This window comes from Lonchura striata, chromosome 7, assembly GCF_046129695.1.
Source record: "Lonchura striata isolate bLonStr1 chromosome 7, bLonStr1.mat, whole genome shotgun sequence".
Taxonomy (NCBI): domain Eukaryota; kingdom Metazoa; phylum Chordata; class Aves; order Passeriformes; family Estrildidae; genus Lonchura; species Lonchura striata.
Window position 1 is genome coordinate 35,728,517 of NC_134609.1, and position 18,405 is coordinate 35,746,921.

Below are 18,405 nucleotides of genomic sequence, written 5' to 3' on the forward strand. Positions count from 1 at the left end.
TTTCAAAGTTGCTGCTGCAGGTTAAGGTCATCATATTGAGGAAGAGGCAAAATGTTTTAGCTCACAACTTAATCCACTTAGGATTGCCAAGAACAGAACTCTTTCAGGCAGCCACACGCCCACTTTTTTTTTTTCTCAGAGTTCTGCAGACAGTTTTGTGAATGCATGGACAAAAATGTCTGAGATTAAGATAATTTTTAATACAGTTTCATTGCACACTGTGTTTGTGCAAAAATTCCATGCTGAAAAAGAGTTGATTCAATGTGTTCTGTGAATGAAAAAATCCAGGCTAAGTTATTTCATTGTTGCATTTGTATTGCATTTTAAATACAGTGATTAATTATATAGCTCTAAAAATATACTAAACTCCAAGAGGAAAGCCTGGATAAAACAGCAAAGACCGAGAAGAACTGTTGACACTTGCATAAAAAGTAGTTAGAGGAGAAGCTACGTTTGCCTTCAGATAAATTAGCAATTTTTATTTAAGTGGAAAATATTGTGCATTTAAGTTCCTACATCAAATAAAATGCTGATGTACATTAACAGAAAGCATGTCCTATTTTGTTAATATAAAAGCCAATTTTGGAATATTTTTAAAATTTTTAACAAAGCCCTACACAAGCATGAAATATTGGTAAGAATTCAAGCATAATGAAAATAACTGCTGTAATTTTGAGTGGGTTCTATGAATAGTAATTTTGACACCTGATTCATAGCAAAAGATTCCGTGTCAGGAGTCATGAGCTATCAAAAGCATTTCATTTTCTTGCCAATTTTTAAACCAATTTCCGTAAAGAGATGAAGTTACTGAAGTACTCAAGGTTGTAGCAGTATATTATATACTTCTACAAAGTAGAGCTGGAAAGAACCTCAAGAACTTGGCTAATCCAGCCTTTTGGCCCAGGCCAGAATAAATACACTTCTTCATGACACACACATATATATATATGAACAATTCCATTGCTCTCTCTACTTAGCTCATTACTGGACTTGATGGTTTATTGGAAAGTTTTTGTCCTTATACCTCATATATTGCAATTAACACATTAGCACTCATCTGTAATGGATACAGAGAGTGAGGTTCCTTCCTTTATGTATTTTTTTTAATGTACTTGTGCATCCTTTTTCTATGGTCTCTTTTGGAGACTCCTGGTGAAGAACTCCAGTAACCTTGATTTATTCTTCGGGGTTGAGTTTCCTGTATGTTCTTTTAGTCTCTCTCTCCTCTGGGTGCTCTGCAGCTGGTTAATGAATTCTTGAATTTTGTGTCCAGACTATTTATATGGCCAAGTGTGTGAGGTCACCTGTTATCTCAACATCACAAGTGAGAAATTTGCACTCTTTGCTGCTATGTGCATAGTTCACAAGGAGCTTTGTATGCAGTTTGCCTTTCTGCCATGAGCACAACCTTTTGTCAGCCACAAATTCCCACCCACACAACTGCCTATGGCTGGTTCTGTCTCAGTTCTGTGTGTGTGCCAGTGTTTTTTCTTAGGGGTAAGCCCTCTCATTGTCTCAGCTGCACTACACATCCTGTGATGTTTCCAGATCAGTTCTCAAGTTCACTTTGAGATGTAAACCAGGCCTCTTCCACTGAGTGTGGTGTGGACTATTGGTTCTGTGGAAACACTGACTAATGCAGCTCCCTTCACAACTTTTCCTGATAGATCCCTTGGCTCGGTGTGTGTTCTTGATAAGTGCTCTGCAAGCAGTTTTCTAACCAATATTACATCCACCCACTGGATATTACATCTAGATCTTATTTCTCCAGGTTATTTGTAAGGATGACATGAGAGCCAGTGCAAAGCTCTGGTGAAGCCCAGACTTAGGACGATGCTTTTTTGATCCATAGGCCTATGGCCTTGGGAGAAAGAGAAATTACATTTAATATGCCATAGTTGCATAATCCAAGCCAACCTTCTTAGTGAAGGCTGATGCAAAAATGGCATTAAACACTTTGTTTGCTATCTCCCAATACTTTCACCCCTTTAGCTGGCTTATGCAATTATATTGCATTTAAAAAGACAGCAGAACTGTCATGGCAGAACAAATGAGGCACTCTCTGAACTTGTTTAAGGAATGCTGCACTTCAGCAGGCTTGCTGCAATTCTTGAAATGGGAAGAATGCAGCTGTGACAGCAGGTGGTAAAGTATTGAAAGAAACACAGCTTCTCCCCACTGTCAGCATCACACACCCACACAGTTCATCTCTGGGGATGTGTATTCACTTAGCTGTGAATGCTGAATATCCAGCATATCTCTGTTACCTCTTCATCCAAACTCACACAGCGATTCCCTCGGTAGGAAAAGCAGCAGTAAAAGGTTGTGGACATCTTAACAGTCCCTTTGACTCAGTGGCATCTCTGTGAATTCACTTATGAACACACTGGCATTCCCACAGAATCTGACTCGGGAATGGTTTGGAACAGACCTCAGACATCCCCTAGTTCCACAGCAGGGATGCCACTCACCAGCTCAGGTTGCTCAGGGCTCAGCTCACATGTGTATTTTATGACAGTGGTCTGCAAAGTTTGTTCAAGGAAAAGACAGGTAAAAGTCATGATTGGAGCTATTGTGAAACTGTTGTGAAATATATTGCTGTACTTTGAGTGATTTGCAGGGTCCTGTTGTTTTCCACCAAATGTTCAGCTGACTGCAGCAGGAGAGGAGGAACAGCCCAGAGGGCTTCTTCTGGCTGCTGAGGCTCTGGTGGAATGAAAGCCTCAGCTCTCAAGACAAAGTAGGGACACAAATCCATTCTTCTGGGATCTCTGACATTTTCTTATAACTATGTGAAGAACATTTTCTTATAAGTATGTGAAGAGCAGGTTATTTTGTGTTCTTGTATGTAAAAGCCCAGAGAAGTTTTTCATATGCTCATTTGGGAAACTGGGGTTTGTTTTGTTGCAGCCTACAGAGTTGCAGTAAACCAGTGTTTTCATCTTTTCTTCTCTGTAGTTAAATGACATATTGCAGCCTACAAAGCTGGAAGTGTTAAATAATTTTCAAGGGAGATTCTTTGATTTTGCTTGAATGTATTGTGCTGCTTTCTGTTGCCTTTGTTTCCTTCCTGGTCCTTGTAAGTGGTAAAAATGGTGATGGTGTGAATCTGGCCAGTCACTTGGTGTTAGGGGTGAGGAAAGAAAAAACGTATGTCCATCTGAGGTTTTAAGACATTAATCAAAGTTTATGTGAAAGTCAAATCCTTGGAGAGCAGCCTGAGACACAGGTAAGCAAAAAGCCAGTTCTTAGGCTTGGGATGTCACTGGCCAGCAATATACCAGGGAGAGAAGAGTCTAAATCATCACCACTTAGTTACCCCCCATGTGTCCTTACATGGCCTTGAAAGTTCTGTTTCATTGGTGGAGGAATGACTAAACATGGAAAGGTAATGAAAGGAAACACGGGGTCAGTCAGGTTGCAAAGGAGACAACTCAAATAACACAAACTCCAGTGTTGGAGACTTCAGCCACCAGGGACAAACAGCCTTCAGAAAAGTTAAGTTAGGGAAATTTTTTTTAAAATTGCATACTTTTTTTTTTAATAGAAGAAAATATCACAGATATAACTTCTTCTCTCACCTAGTCCTTACTCTGTTACCTGCTACTGTAATAATAACATTTTGTCTTAGAAGTAGTAAAAAAATAATTTTTCTCTTGCTTGACAGAATAAACCTGCACTCATGTAACAGTCATTCAGTTTAGATCTTTATTTCACAATTATGGTTATGCTGCTTATTTTGATACAAAGTTAAATCTGTGCTTAAAAGGCTCTGTATACAGTTGCTTTTTTTTATTGGACATGGTTTTAAAGCAGCATGAGGGAAGGGAGAGAAAAGACAAGGTTAGAATTATAATTTCCTTTGCCCTTTGTTCCAGTGGATAATGTCTCTTCCACCTGAAGCTCATTATTGTTGGCAGATAGCAGGATGCTGTATGTCACAGTTCTTTCATTAAAATGTCATCTTTCTTGTCGTTTCAAGATCCAGGTCTGTGATCTTGAACTCAAAACAGGGTTGAAACTGTGGGCTAGGAAATACCCCAGCCATCCACCCATCAGCAAATATGCATGAGATCACAAAAGTTCTCTTTCCTCTGTAGGCCATTTCAGGATTTTTTAACAACATGGGAAAAGTAGCCTCCAAATAGCTGGGCTTTCTAATTCTGTGACTATAGGGTAATTCTGACCACTGTGAGATGGTTCCTTCCACCCTTAACCATTCTGTGATTCTGTGTGATTTTGTGACTGCAATTACAGGTACATGCTGAGAAACCTGTAATTTTCAGTAATTTGTCTAAGTGAGAAAGCTAACCCTGTGACAGTGATTCTAGCATAAATAAAACCTCTGAAAAGACATGGCTTGGAAAACATACATATTATGTACAGAACTGCTTACCCATTTTATTAATTAGAAGCAATTCAACCACGGCCTTAACTTTCTATTTTACTGGTGGTAGACAATGTTTTCTAAGCAAGAATGCTTTCTAAACAAGTCACAAAATATTTATTGTGTAATTATAGAGTAATGACAACATGTTGATAATTGCTGTGTGTAGTTGTGAGTTCCTGGTAGCCTGAAGGGGAAGGTGTCAGATAGCCAGCATGGCAACAGAGCCACCAGGACCAGCGTGGCTCCTCTCTTCTGGGGATGAAGGGCCAGGATCTCCATGTGGCCATGTAATATCCCAGCCCATGGCTGCTCCCTGGCCTGTTGCTGACACAGGAGGGGTGGCTGACCCATGACTGCAGCAGGCTCATGGAGCGCATTAAACAAAAACATTTCTCTGACAATGCTACATTTTCAAGGGCTTTTGGTAATCTTATTCACATCCTGATTTCTGTCACCTATTTGTCTTCTGCAAAGACAGAAGATGCATATTTGAACAATTAAATCTTTTTCAGTTTCTAGAATGATGATATAGAACCCTCTCAGAAGAGAGAATAAGTATAGCTGAGTGTTTCAGGACCATTAACCCTTTTCATTGATTATTTTGTACCTGAATCAATACTGCATTGTGTAACTTTTACATGTATCATACTCAAAACTACTTAGGCTCCTTAGCCCTAAGAAACTGGGAAAATTTTCAGTCATATTTCATAAAGGCTGTTTGGAAGAATTTAATCTTCTCTCTCTCTTTCACTATGTTAAAATGAATGATTTCAGGAACACCACTATCCCCATTACACTGAGATTATTTATTTGGTCCAACCCAGTGACAACTTACAAATTTTGAAATTATAAGTGCTCAAACTCAAACAGTTGGCTCAGGCCATAATGGGTTTAAACTATGTATTTATTAATGTGCGCTATTTGTTTTTTTTTTTTTATAAAATACTCTGACATAGATGTTTTACAAATCAAATTATTCTGCTTTAGGCTAAGATGACTCAACTGCCAGAAGCTGAAAAGGAAAAGATAGCTGAGCAAGTGGCTGACTTCAAAAAAGTCAAGAGTAAGCTTGATGCAGAGATTGAAATCTGGGATGATACCAGCAATGACATAATTGTTCTGGCCAAGAGGATGTGTGTGATTATGATGGAGATGACTGACTTCACAAGGTAATTACGTAAAAAATGGTTCTTATGTATTTAGAAATGCTGGAGGCCATTGTCACACTGGAGCAGCAAATACAGAGTTTAATGTCAGCTAGCTCTCAGCATTTCTGCACAATTGAGTGCCTCAGTTAATGCAACACATCAGGTAGGGGCATTGAAGGGTTGGGGGATTTAATATTTTGGACTATGCTTATCCCTAATTTTTTGCCTTTGTCCTCTCTTATTAATTTGTTGGTAGGGTTTTTGCACATGCTTTAGCACTCTATTTCCGCTCTCAGTGAAAGGGGAAAAGTAACAAAATAACCTTGATTTTAAGCTGTAGATTTCTCATCTGTTGTTCTGTCTACTTCTATCAGAGCATGCTGTCAAGCATGAAACACTCTGTACAGAGCCCATGTGTGACAGTACACAGACTCATACATATTTTATATCCCATTATTGCTGTAGCTTTCATGAGAACTCTTGTGCTGCTAGATGTAGTTTAAAGAATGAGGAGTACCAGAGCAGATAGCTCTCAAAGCCAGTATTTCTTTCTGCTGCCATTGTGTGTTTGATGATGGCCTTACAACAGCAGACAAGTTTAAGTGCAGGAGCTTTTCCTGCCATACTCTGAATTAAATTATATATAAATCTCTATAATCAAGTTGATTACAAGAAAGGAAGATACTGGTGGTGGTGTCTGTACTTCTTTCTCTCCCTGGTCTAGTTAGCAGTAAAACAGTTGCTGACAGGTACACACAACCACTCTTCCAGGACACTTACTGCCTCATGAAACCAATTATTTCATGCAAAAGACAAAGAATGTTCTCTTTGTATCTTTGTGGATGTCAGTGAGCAGGGTTGCATCGAGCTGAACCAGCTTAGGACAGAGCTGGGCTCTGCTGCAGGCTCTTTCTGGGGAAAGCAGCTGTTGCATTTTATTACACTGGCACTTTCCAAATCCACGTGCAAGTGAGAGGGGGTAAAGACCTGCATGGAGAAGTCTGCAATCTGTTGTAAAATTTGTTTTAAATATCTCCTTCAGAAGGAAATTCTGTTTCTTCTTTAATGAGGCCAGATGAAGTCTAGTAAAAGGAAGATTTGCATCTGTCTCAGTAATAGGTGAGCTCACGTGGCTCTTCCTCTTGTTGCTTATCAAAGGTGGCAGTTGTAAGTGCTGAGAAGCACAGCTGCCTCTTCATTTCCTGCTCTGTGAAAATCTGGGAACAGATCTCAGAATTCTTAAGGTTGGAAAAGATTCTTAAGATCATTGAATCCATCCATTAACCCAGCACCACCATGTTCATTTGCTAAACCATGTCCCAAAGTGCCACATCCATATGTTTTTGAACTCTTCCAGGGATGGCGATTCCATCACTTTCCTAGACAGCCTCTTCCAATGCTGGACTACCCTTTCCGTGGATAAATTTTCCTTAATACCTAACACAAACGTCCCCTTGGTGCAACCTGAGGCCATTCCCTCATCTTGTCACTTGTCCCCTTGGCGCAGAGCCCTATATCCCCTGGCTGCACCCTCCTGCCAGGGAGTTGTGCAGAGCCAGAAGATCCCCCTGAGCCTACTTTTCTCCAGGCTGAGCCCCACCAGCTCCCTGAGCTGCTCCAGACCCTTCCCTAGCTCCTTTCACTTCTCTGGACACCCAGGGATGAATATTGCAGAACACACAGCAAACATCAGCTCACCTTAGGGTCTGAGCCCGCCACTCTGTAACCCCCAAGTTCTTGAACGTGGAAGAAAGAAAAGATCCTGACATTTTGTATTTGTTACATCAGAAGCTACTCAGACAAACAGTAAATTTGTGTATTTGACTCGCTCATTATGTAAGCTGATTGCTGTTATTCCTCATATGGTATTACCTCGCATTCATTCTTATTTAATCTCAGTGAGTGGTTTTCAAAGTTTTGGGGGTTTTTGCTCTGTCTTCTGTGTAAGTAAATAGCAAGAAATGGCCTGACCTGCTATAACAGTTTTCATAATATTTTAGTGGAAACACTCATTTCTGCCCTGATTGGCTAAAAATGTACAAGAAAATGCCAGGGTTGCATTTGTTTTGTTCTTTTGTCTCTAAGCTTTATGTTTAAATGGAGCAGGATCTTTGTTTTCCACTGTCAAAGCAGACCTATGATTAAAAAGATATTTGCCAATAAACATACCTAAGTCTCTTTTGCTCATATAAGGGAATGTGTATCTAATTCAAGCAGTGCTTTGGATCACAACACTGGAACTTGTAATTTCTGTTGAGAAGGAGCAAGGAATGGTCACTGGTTTAAATATAAAGGGAGCTCTACTGTCAAGTTTTGAGAATAGTTTGCTGTTTGAACCCTGTGCACTAGGGGAAAGTTCCTTCAAACAGAGAACTGCAGGATGTCTCTGCACTTTGATGAGAGGAAAGGTACAACTAGGGCTCAGGTAAGATCAGGACACCAGACAGAGCCTGCTGCTGTGTCAAAGGTGATTATGTACATGCACCACAGAGACACCACTGCTGGTAATTGGCCTGGCTGGGATGTTCCACAGCCTGCCCTGACAGCGTGCAGCCCATGGATTCAGGATTCACAGTGCCTTTTGAAGGCTCTGGGACAATCCCTCTCTCTTTTCTGTGGTGTAAAGAGTAAATGAGAATCGCTGGGCTTTTACCCCTTACTAATTCTGTAGATTGGTATATTCCAAATGGGGCCATATGAATGCTTTCTTTAAACAAAAGAGTGCAGCTCTCAGCAAACTGTTCAGAAAGCGTCTCATATTTGTTCTTTCTACTTGACATTTGTTTCTAAAATGGCATCAGTATTGGAGTTAATATGAGAAATATAGTGAAAATAGCAAAACAAACTAACAAGACTAGAAAAAAATAAATCTAGCAAAGTCATCCTCCAAAAGCCGTCCCCCTTTATCTTTGTAGTAAGACTAAATGTAATTCTCTAGTACTTCAAGGATTGCAGCTTGCCTAAACGTTTCTCTTGGTAGTACTCCTGGTTCCCACCAAGTGTGGCTGCCTTGTTGGGCAGGGCTCCTCACCTGGTAATAGCCACAGTCTTCATTCACAGCCTTAATTCATCTGGGCTTCTAGTCTTTGCTTGGGAAAGCAAATAGAGATGGCAGTTCTGTAGTTACTGGACTCAAAGAGACCATGAGACACACATATGAAGAAGAAAGAGGGCAGAAGAGGGTTCTATTCCTAGCCAAGTTCATCCATTAAACTCACTATTTGATTTACTTTTCCTGGTGCCCCTTTCCAGTTCAGAGTTACCTGTGATCCTCCATTTTCCCATCCAGCAGCCAGATGCTTTTGAAATTCTTTGGAGCTTTTTCTTTGCATCCTGAAATCTGCTGCCTTCCTTGCCTTTTTCTGTCCCTTCCAGCCCTCAGATTTGTATCAGCTCCATCCAATTACTCTTACCCATGTGGAAATGCCACATCCCAGCTCTCCTGCTCAGTCTTGTTCCCATCACCAACCTGGTTCATCAGTGCCACGAAAGGTAATGGTTCCTTTATTACTAACCCCCTGAACCAAGTGTCTTTGCAGTCACAGTGCAGCTTGAGATGCATGTAAGAATTGCCCCTTGCCCTCCCTGCTCATCTCAGGGCATTCACTGTTCAGCACTGTTTCATTAAGGAGTCTGGGATGCTTTTGAGAGTTCATAGCTGCTCAGTGTTTGCATCATAAGCCTGAGATGAGAACAAACAACTTCAGCTTTAAATTATTTCATAAAAAATCACTTAAAGATTGAAGGTTGTAAATGTTTTGCTAACAGAGGTGCTTTCCAGCTGAGTTATTAGAAAGGACAGTTATTTTGGAGATAGTGTCTTTGGGCAAAGAAAGTCAGCCTCTCCTTTGGGTTCTGTGTTAAGAGCAGCTTCTGCTTGTGTTACTTACAGGAAGACGTTTTGTAAGGTAATTTTGTTTCCTGAGCAAGAACAGTTCAGTTGTGTGTGTATGCTTGCACGTATTTATCATCTATGCCTTGTTGAACAGAGCCAGCAGGATTTCCTTGTTCCAGCAGGGCAGGTTAAGCAGGTACATTCTGCTGTTAAAATGAGCAGCAGAATTGCATTAGCTGCAGTGGTACCAGGGCAGTGAAAGGGTTTGCAGTGCTCGGGGATCCTGACTGTCCTGCCAGGGCTGTGTGCAATGGCCTCGGGCAGGTGTTGCTCTCAAACTTGGCTCTCAACTTTGTGATGGATCCTTGAGCGGGGTGTCAAGTTAAACCATGTAGCACAATCAGCTGATACTGCTCCTTCTGCCTGAATGTCACAGAGCTTCTAATATTTACACACATAAGTCAGGATTTTGAAGGCAGAAATCCAGTGTCTGTGTCCTCCTGTCCATCCCAAAAGCTTGTTACTGAGCCTGAATTTCCTTTACACTACTACTGTGTCTTTGCTAATGGTACCTATATAGAATGTGATATTTCATATGATACTTTTGTGGATGCTTCTGCCACTTTTATAGTAGAAATCATTTCAACTGGTTCTTAAATACATACATCAGCAAGTATTTAATCTGATTTGACAGTTGCTACTCAATATCGTTCTAATAGTTACTGCTACATAGTCATCCTTCAGTAGCAACATTTAAAAAAAAAATATAAAATTCAAATATATTACTTACTTTATGCAACCCTTATTCCAAAGGGAAAATCACCTGGTGGATCGAAGTCTTAGAAGCAAGCGAAATATTTAAAGAAATAAAAATACTTTAACAATTTGGATCTGTGACAGTGTTACTTCAAGTATTTATATATATCCAATTTCCCTGCAAGCTAAATGGATTATTTTTTCCTGTAGTAGGCACAATTGCCAGCAATAGTAGTATTATTAAACAAACCCAGTAGGTCATGAATAAAGAGTCTGATTTAGATCCTTCTACTAGGGATTAAAGAGTTATAATTCCCTCAGTGCCGCAGGTTCCGGTGGTGGCAGCGTGCAGCTGCAGAGGATGGTGGATCAGAGGCACACCCTTCACATGGCTGCTCTTTGCAGGTTAGCAAAGCATTGTAAATACTTGTAAATCAGTACAGGAAGCAGCTAATGGCCAAAATAATGAGCACGACATCTCTTCCTTTCCTCTGCAGCATTTCTCTGGCAAGGTACAGCTGGCTCATGTACAGCTGCAGTCAGGAAACAGGTTTTGCTATTACTCATAACTGGAGTAGAAATACTAAAGGGAAAGAATAAACTGGAGCTGCCTGTCAGCCTTAACAGTAGGAAGAGGACAGGTACATAGACAGGCCTGCATCAGCTTTGTTTTTGCAGTCTTGTGTTCTTTTTTGTGTCACCTGTTGCTCCTTAACCACAACCGTTTTAGGCACTTCTGTTCTCTGCCTTTGCTGTCAGAGCCAAAACATACATTTTCTTTGATCTCTGAGTGCTGCTGCTCACTGCAGGCAGCACATGACATTCAGAATGCTCTGGTACAGGCAGAAGAGACTTCTAAGCCCCTGAAATTGTTCTTGGAATTTCTGGGAAAATAAAAGCTTTTTAGCAAATGTCAGGACAGAAAGATGTTCTGTTATTATTTCTTCCTTCTCTCAGTGAGATAATTACATTGTGGATATCTTTCTATACTATAAGCATGTGTAATTATTTCACAGTTTATCTATTGCATCTTTCCGTGGAAGGGTGAGGCATTCACAGTTTGTTCTTTCATTTAAAAGCTGTTTTTAAAAAAGGTACTGTTGCAGAAGATAGATAAATATGATTATCCATAAATAATACAGCCAGGATGAGAACACTTCTCCCAGCTAGCAGGATAATGCCCCTGCTTATGGATGGGTCCTGGGGTCAAGTGGACTATTCCATCCCACCCCCCAAAAGATATCATCCTGCACCTGTATCCCTCCCCTAAAACATCAAGTGCCTGTAACCCCATTGGCCCAAGCCTTGTTCCAGCCCACCTTGAAGCTCCTTGAAAATGGGGCTTCGAGGGGCCACACGTTCTCTTGGAACTTCCTCCCCTCTCTTGGAACTTCCTCCCCTCTTGTAACTCCCCCTCTCCTTGAGCATCCTTTTGTCTCTCCCCTCCCGCACCCTCTCAAGCCCTGCTACGTGCTATGTCTGGGAGCACGAGGCAGGACCTTTCTGCATCCCCAGTAAACCTTATTCCCCAAGAGCAAACTTCAGAGATCTCTGCCTCAATTCATCTGCACTGTCCTGGAGAGGCAGAAATATTCAACAAGGTACTTCATTTGTGCAACTTCCATTTCCTTGGAACAGAAATGAAAATGAACGTAATACTGTCTTTTAATTGAGCTTAACAGTTACAGTAGGACTTCTAAATGAAAGGTGACAAAAATTATTTTAGCTTGACATTTGATCTTTTTAAGTTTCAACTTTTTATATTGCCAATGCTTGCAAACCATTTTTTTTAAATTCTTATTTTCCTGCAAGAAAACCAGATTATGATACAGGGCTGAGAAATTGAACCTTTTTTATGAATAGCACCTTTTTCATATGGACTTGAAAGTTAATTTAAGATGATGTTTTAATTTATTTTAAACAAACAGTCATTTTCAGCTAGAATGGGAAATGACTCCTAAATTTCATGTATACAGGTAGAAATCCAGACACATTCTCACAGAGAATTCTCCCAGTCATCTGATTAAAAGCCTTGTGTAAAACTCTTCAGCTTAAAAATTATGGTGGTGATTTACTTGTGTGATGTGTTTAGTTGACTTACTGCTGGACTGTGTGAAGCCACTTCTGAATCATTTCTTGCTTGCTGTAGGATGCCTTGTAGTCATGAAAACTGTGAAGATTAATTCCTCTGATTAGAGCAATTACATGCTCCACATCCTAAAAGAATTTTACAAATTGAAGTCCAAGAAAATGTGCACCATTTTAAACAGTAAGGCTTAGTTGTGCTGTTTGTGTAGAAATGCTTAGTTTGTGCTGATGTGTTAGTCATACCTCATGCGTGGATAAGCACAGGGCAAAGCAGTACTGACACAACCTCCCTGTCCCTGTGTCCAAACATGAATGGTATTTACTTGAATACAGGGGATCCTCAAAATAATCAGAGGAAGCACCTGATGCTTGTTTTTTATTTTTCCTGTAGTTCTGTGTAAGATTTCAGCGAATTCCTTGCATTCTTAGCAATATTGCAATTAGTGTAACAGCTATTTCAGAGTATTTTGTACTACAACCCTTAGAATAAAAGTTGAAAAAAACATGAAGAGATTGAGATGTTTGTTGATTGGGCAAAGAAGATTCTGAGGACCTATTGTCCATACCTCAAATGTATAGTCAACAAATTAATAAAATGGCAACATACTCGAATATAGCAAATTCACAAATAAGGCAGACAAACAGATCTATGTAGCCTCTGTCAGAAGTCTGTCCAGAACCAGAAGCAAATCAACTACAAATCACAGAGTACATTACAGCAAATGCAACCCTATTTTAGTGACAAGCTGTTAGTCTTGTGCTGAGAACCACTCCCCAGGCAGGAGCGGGGAGCAGCCCCGCGAGCCGGGCTGTGGCTCGTCCCTGAGCCGCCCGCGGGAGAAGCTGCAGGCAGGGCCAGCAGCAGCCAGGGACAAGGCTGGGGCAGCTGTAGCTGTGAGCCAGGGCTGGGCTGGGCTGCAGGGCAGAGCTTTACTGGGGCTCTGGGAGGTGCCCGGCCAAGCTGGGGCTGCACCGCTGATGCCACTGTGCCAGGGCTGTGGCACCGGGCACGGCAGGCCAGAAGCAGAGATCACCTTGGGATGCTGGATGCAAGGCATTCTGTCCTCACGAGCATTGAGGGAACTCATAACAATGTCAGTTTTGTAGCATTCTCCAAAGGCACGGCATGGAACCTGCCTTTGATCTTCAGTGTCTTGTGCAAGTCTTGTTTTTATGTTTATTTTTCTCAAGCTGTTGTTGGGTGAGAGCACCCAGTAATGTCTCCTAGGAAAATAAAGAAGCAGTCATTACAAAGGCAAAACACCTCTCCCAGCTTCTTACCCTTTAAAATATAGGCCTATTTTTATGGGATTTATTTGCTATATTTTGTGTATGCTATATATTTTTGGCTATAACACCATATGTTCAGGTTCTTTCTGAATTAATTAGCAGAAGTTAGCAGCTTAAACCTTTGGAGGGCTTCCAAGAAATAAGACTGGAAACTTTTGCAGTTATCAGCCCCTTCATTGGAAGGGTAGGCACACCAGTGAATTAATTATGACCAGAAACTAGACGTAGAATATTAGTTACTTTTTTTTCGCTGTGAATTTAATGCTGATTCAAATGGAAGTTTTGTTTACAAGAGATCAGTCATGTTCAGAGTATGATGTTCCCCCATTTTTCTCTTGACAATTTATTATCTGAGAATGGATGTATGGCAGTTAATGCCCTGTTGACCTGGCTGGTGAAACAGAAGACTGGTGTTGTCACTGCCGAGTTTGTGAACTTGATAATAGAGATAGCACTTAATGGGGGTACATAAAAATGAGAAGTAGTTGCAGATAGTGAAATAAAAAGGAAGCAGATCAGTGGGAATTGCTTTTGAGGCTGAATAGGCTTTGTTGAGGTGGTGATTCCTCAGGGGGCTGCTTGTGGCTGCTGGGATGAGACAACTGCAGTGAAGGGGGTGCTGCTGTCTCAACTGACACTCTGATCTTGCTGGGCAGTCTAGAGAAGGGAATGAGGTACAGGGACTTCTCTTCCCCCTATGTCTTTTCCCTTAGCAATACTATCAACTTTGTATATCAAGGTTTTTCTATCAGAATATAAAATGGGAAATATTTGAGGTCTTAAGTCATGTTTTCCAAAACAAAGAAATTTTATAACACAAACTATTTTCTTTTACATTCACATATATAATAAGTTCATAAACATTGGAGGCAAACCATGTTTTGTCTCTTTGTGTTCTGGATGTGTCTGCTGTTGTGTGTAGGTGAGGTGATGGCACAGCATACCCTGAAAACCAGGTTGATGTGGTACCCAGCTGTACCCAAATCAGCTACAGGCTCCCCAGATTGTATGTCTGGCTTTGGTTGTTTAGGATGCCAGCAGTACATTCTAGGCTGGGGAGAAGAAGTATAGTTAGAATTTTCTCTATTGAAGTATATTACTTCAGTCATTCCAAAATCATTATTTTATTATTGCTTTCCCCTCCTCCCTAGACTGAGAACTGTAGCCCTTGCTGCAGTCACCCTTTTCTGTGCAGATGTAGGCATGATTATTTCAAGAGAGCTAAGTCTTTTATTTTTCCAGAATCACTTCTCCTGTATTAGTTCTCATTCTTCTCTTCACCCTACCAAATGTCTGACTTACTTCTCTCTGAGTGATCAACCCACATGAAATAATTTCCACAGAGAAAGAACCTTTGGTTTCTTTATGGCCAAGAGTCAGGCCATGGAGATGCCATCAAATAAAATATAACTGTTCCCAGAAGCTGCAGGGTTATAAACACTCTTACTATATTTCCTATATAATTAATTTTATTTAGTAATATTTTATTTCAGTTTTCTTCCTGGAGCATGCATACTTCTGAGAAAAACTATGCACAAATGCTCACCTTGGGAGCACAGTGAACAACAGAAACCGTGCTGAACTGCTGTTTTCTGCTGAAATTATGACTGGAGGCTGTTCCAAACTTTTTTAATTAAACCAGGACCTTTCACAGTTTGCATAGCCTGCCAATGGTTTTCACACTTCCTTCTTCCAAAACTATGTAGCATTTTTTAACACACGTTTTTCAATTCAATACCTTTGGTGGATGATGTTTTGCTGCTTTTGGGAATCAAAACTGTCTCCTTAAGAGGGCACTGGCAGAGTCATTCAGCATCTTTCAGTACACCTCAGACCTGGCTGGCATACTGCTGCTCATAAAGGTTAGCCAATAGTTTTGCCTCTCCATCCTCCTGCCTTGTTGCCAGGTTGAGGCACAGGACAGGAGGGCAAAAAGAGGATGCCCATAGTGAGCTTCTAGCCCAACCCCTGAGCTGATAAGAAGATGGCTTAAAGGCAGAAGTATGGAGGGATCTGCATGGCAGATTGCAAATGTAAGGTGTTCTTTCAGAGCATTTTCTCAACACTGTCTCAATCCTGCACTGTTAAGATCATCCGAGAGCTATTCTTACTGCTAGGAAGTATGGATCACATAACCCCACTGCTTGGGGGTGCTCTGTGGTGGCAGAGGGAAGGAGTGACACTGCTCAGTGTGTCTGTGGTGAGTGAGAGCTAGTGGAAGGAGCTTGAGAATTCAGTAGGGTCACTTCATCTCATGGTAAACCTATTGAAAAGCTAGTTTAAAGATCTCTGTGTAGTCATAGTTCTACCACAGATCACTGAGATCATCCCTACACAGGCACCTCTATTGCTGCCTTAAAAGAAGCAGCTGACACTGTCATTGAGGTTCTTTAGGCTGATGGAAAGGCCACAGGTCCTCAATGTACCAAGAAGAAAAAAAAAAAAAAAAGTAGAACCAGAACTGGAAAGGAGGAGGGGAGACGTGTTGTAAGCATACTTCTTCCTCCAAGCCTGCCTCAGGAATGAGTGCTCTTGTGGAGAAAGTGTGCTTCTGATCATTGTCAGAGAAGGAGGAAACAGAAACGTTGTTCCTGCTTTTCAACATTCCGATCAGCTTCCCACTTCCACCTGGATGACTTGATCACTAGTTCTCTTGCTGTCCTGATTGGAGTCTGTCTCTCTCTAGAGCTGAAGGCAAACTGTGGAAGCTAGGTGTAAAATTAAGAGACTATTTAGCCGTTTACACTAACAGCTTTGACTTACTTTTAGCATCAAGCAGTGGTTTCTTTTCAATTTTGTTCATTGGTTTAAACATCTTTTTCCTGTTGGCCGAGTCATCTATGCAGAGCAGCATATTCAGAGGGTAATGGCTGAGAAGCCTCTTGGGTATGTATGGGCCTGTGGTAATTGCTAGACATATGGTAATGCTCTGCTGTTAAGTAACTTTTTTTGCTAAGTAGTTATAAACAGATCATAGATCCCAGTTAATTTAGTGCTTCAAGGTTTCTGTACTGGAATATGCACGATTCTGTTTCTCTCTCTGGAATGTCTTCATTATTGCTGCTTGCTCTGTGGATACTGCTTTTCAAGTGGGCCAGTCAGAGGTAGCAGATGAGGATAGCATGAATATTCTAGAAGTGATTTCCTTAAAGGCTTCTCAGTGTTTGTACAGGAAGGCAGGAGCTGCAGACACCAGATGCTGGACATCTGTTAGCAGGAACTGCGAGAGCTCAGTGGTGTGTTACACCAAGGGTTTGGCATGGTGTGGGAAACACAGGATATGGCAGGAAGGAGCTGCTGCCAAAGGAGTTACTGCTGCTGGAAAGGCCTTGCAAGCATCCAGTCAGTATTGCCTTTAATTTTGCATGGATGCCTGAAACATATTGTTTGCATTTCCAAGTGTTCAGGGCTATGCATGGGCAGGTCCTGTCCAGATCAGTCATTGCAGTCTATCCGTGTCAAGAATGTTCTATTTCCCACACAGTTGCAGCTTTCATCTGCACAAGCCCTAACTTTGCTTTTGGAACCAGCAGTTCAATCTGGATTAATAAGAGAGTTCTCTTTAATTTCCTATACCTTTTTAAACTAGCTGTTGGATTTTTACTTTTTTCCTCAAAGGGCACTTCCAGAGTTGTCCATCAGATTCTCTGCAAAAGCAGTTGTTGTCCACAATGGAGCTGGCCAAGGGCCCCAGGATGCCAGAGCTCTCTGATGGTGTGTGGCTGGTGTTTGAGCAACAGCCCATTGTTGGGTTGGGAATGCACATCCCACATTCCCAAGGGAGAAGCACTCAGATAAGGTCTCCTCCAGCTTCTGACAGTAGGCAAACCAAACAGAAGGAGGGTGGGAGGAGGACTGATGATGGGATGTCATAGAGGGAAGTCCTCACTAAGTTACTCAGGGCCACTCTTCACATCTTTGCTGTCTCAGCAGCAGAAACCCTCAAGATTTTGGATTTCAGTGAACAAGCAGCTGTTGTACTGCATTCTTTGCCAAGGCAATAACCTATTCTAGAAGTTCTCTTCAACTTTAAATCCTGTAGGCTTGAGGAAACAAGCTGCCACTATAATTTTAGGCCTTAGAAAAAGTGTGGTTTAATACTGATGGAAAAATCAGATGAAGTTGTGTTTTTGTTTAAGACGACCACATTATTTTTTGGGCCTGTTATATTCAACTTATATGCTCCCTTCCCCCTTTCCATCTGTTCTGGTTTGAAAGCAAAACCAGTGAAAGACTTCAAGTCAGAAATACAGTTCATTATGAAAAGGGAAAATAAACAAAATACATGCAATAATACAAAAGAAAAACCACTGACAGAGTCAGAATACAGCCTGACATCCTTTTGGTCAGGGTGTTGGTAGCAGTCCAAATTGGAGTGGCTGCGGTTGTCCTGGAGTGGCAGATGTAGTTCTGTTGGAGCAGTGGTCCTGTAGAAGGGTGTAGTCTTCCTCTGAAGGTCCAGTGACAACTCTGTCCCAAACCCCACATCTAGGTGGGGGTGCCTAGCTCCTCCCCACTGGGCAGAGCATCTCACCATGGGCTGATGTCGTTCTGAGTCACTGGTGTGTCCTTGATCCCCTGTTAAACAGAAAGGGCTCCTGGAGGAAGATACCTCTGAGCCAGGTGGTGAGGCATTGATGGGCCCATTAACAGGGGATAAGGAAAACTGCCCACTTAAGAGAAGACAACTGCTACACAGATGGCAATAGAAAACATCTTGCTTCTCAGTCTTGGACACATCCTAGGCAATTTTGCTTACCATAATACAAGAAAAAAAGTTTCATTCACTGGAGAGCCTGTCCCAAAAATATTTTCAAATGCTTTGTCTTGACACAACAAAGTTACAGTGATACAGATGCTGATGCCAAGTAACTTGCCTGGCTGAATTGTGTCAGTTG

At 41.3% G+C, this 18,405-nt stretch overlaps 1 protein-coding gene across 1 annotated transcript in view; it reads left to right on the forward strand.

Moving 5' to 3' along the window:
- The window catches only part of CTNNA3 (catenin alpha 3), a 412,512-nt gene that overhangs the window by 354,940 nt on the left and 39,167 nt on the right, over positions 1–18,405 (forward strand). Inside the window, exon 15 of the mRNA XM_077784793.1 lies at positions 5,378–5,559. Within this exon, the coding sequence (XP_077640919.1) occupies positions 5,378–5,559 (182 nt within the window). The remainder of the gene's footprint in view (positions 1–5,377; positions 5,560–18,405) is intronic.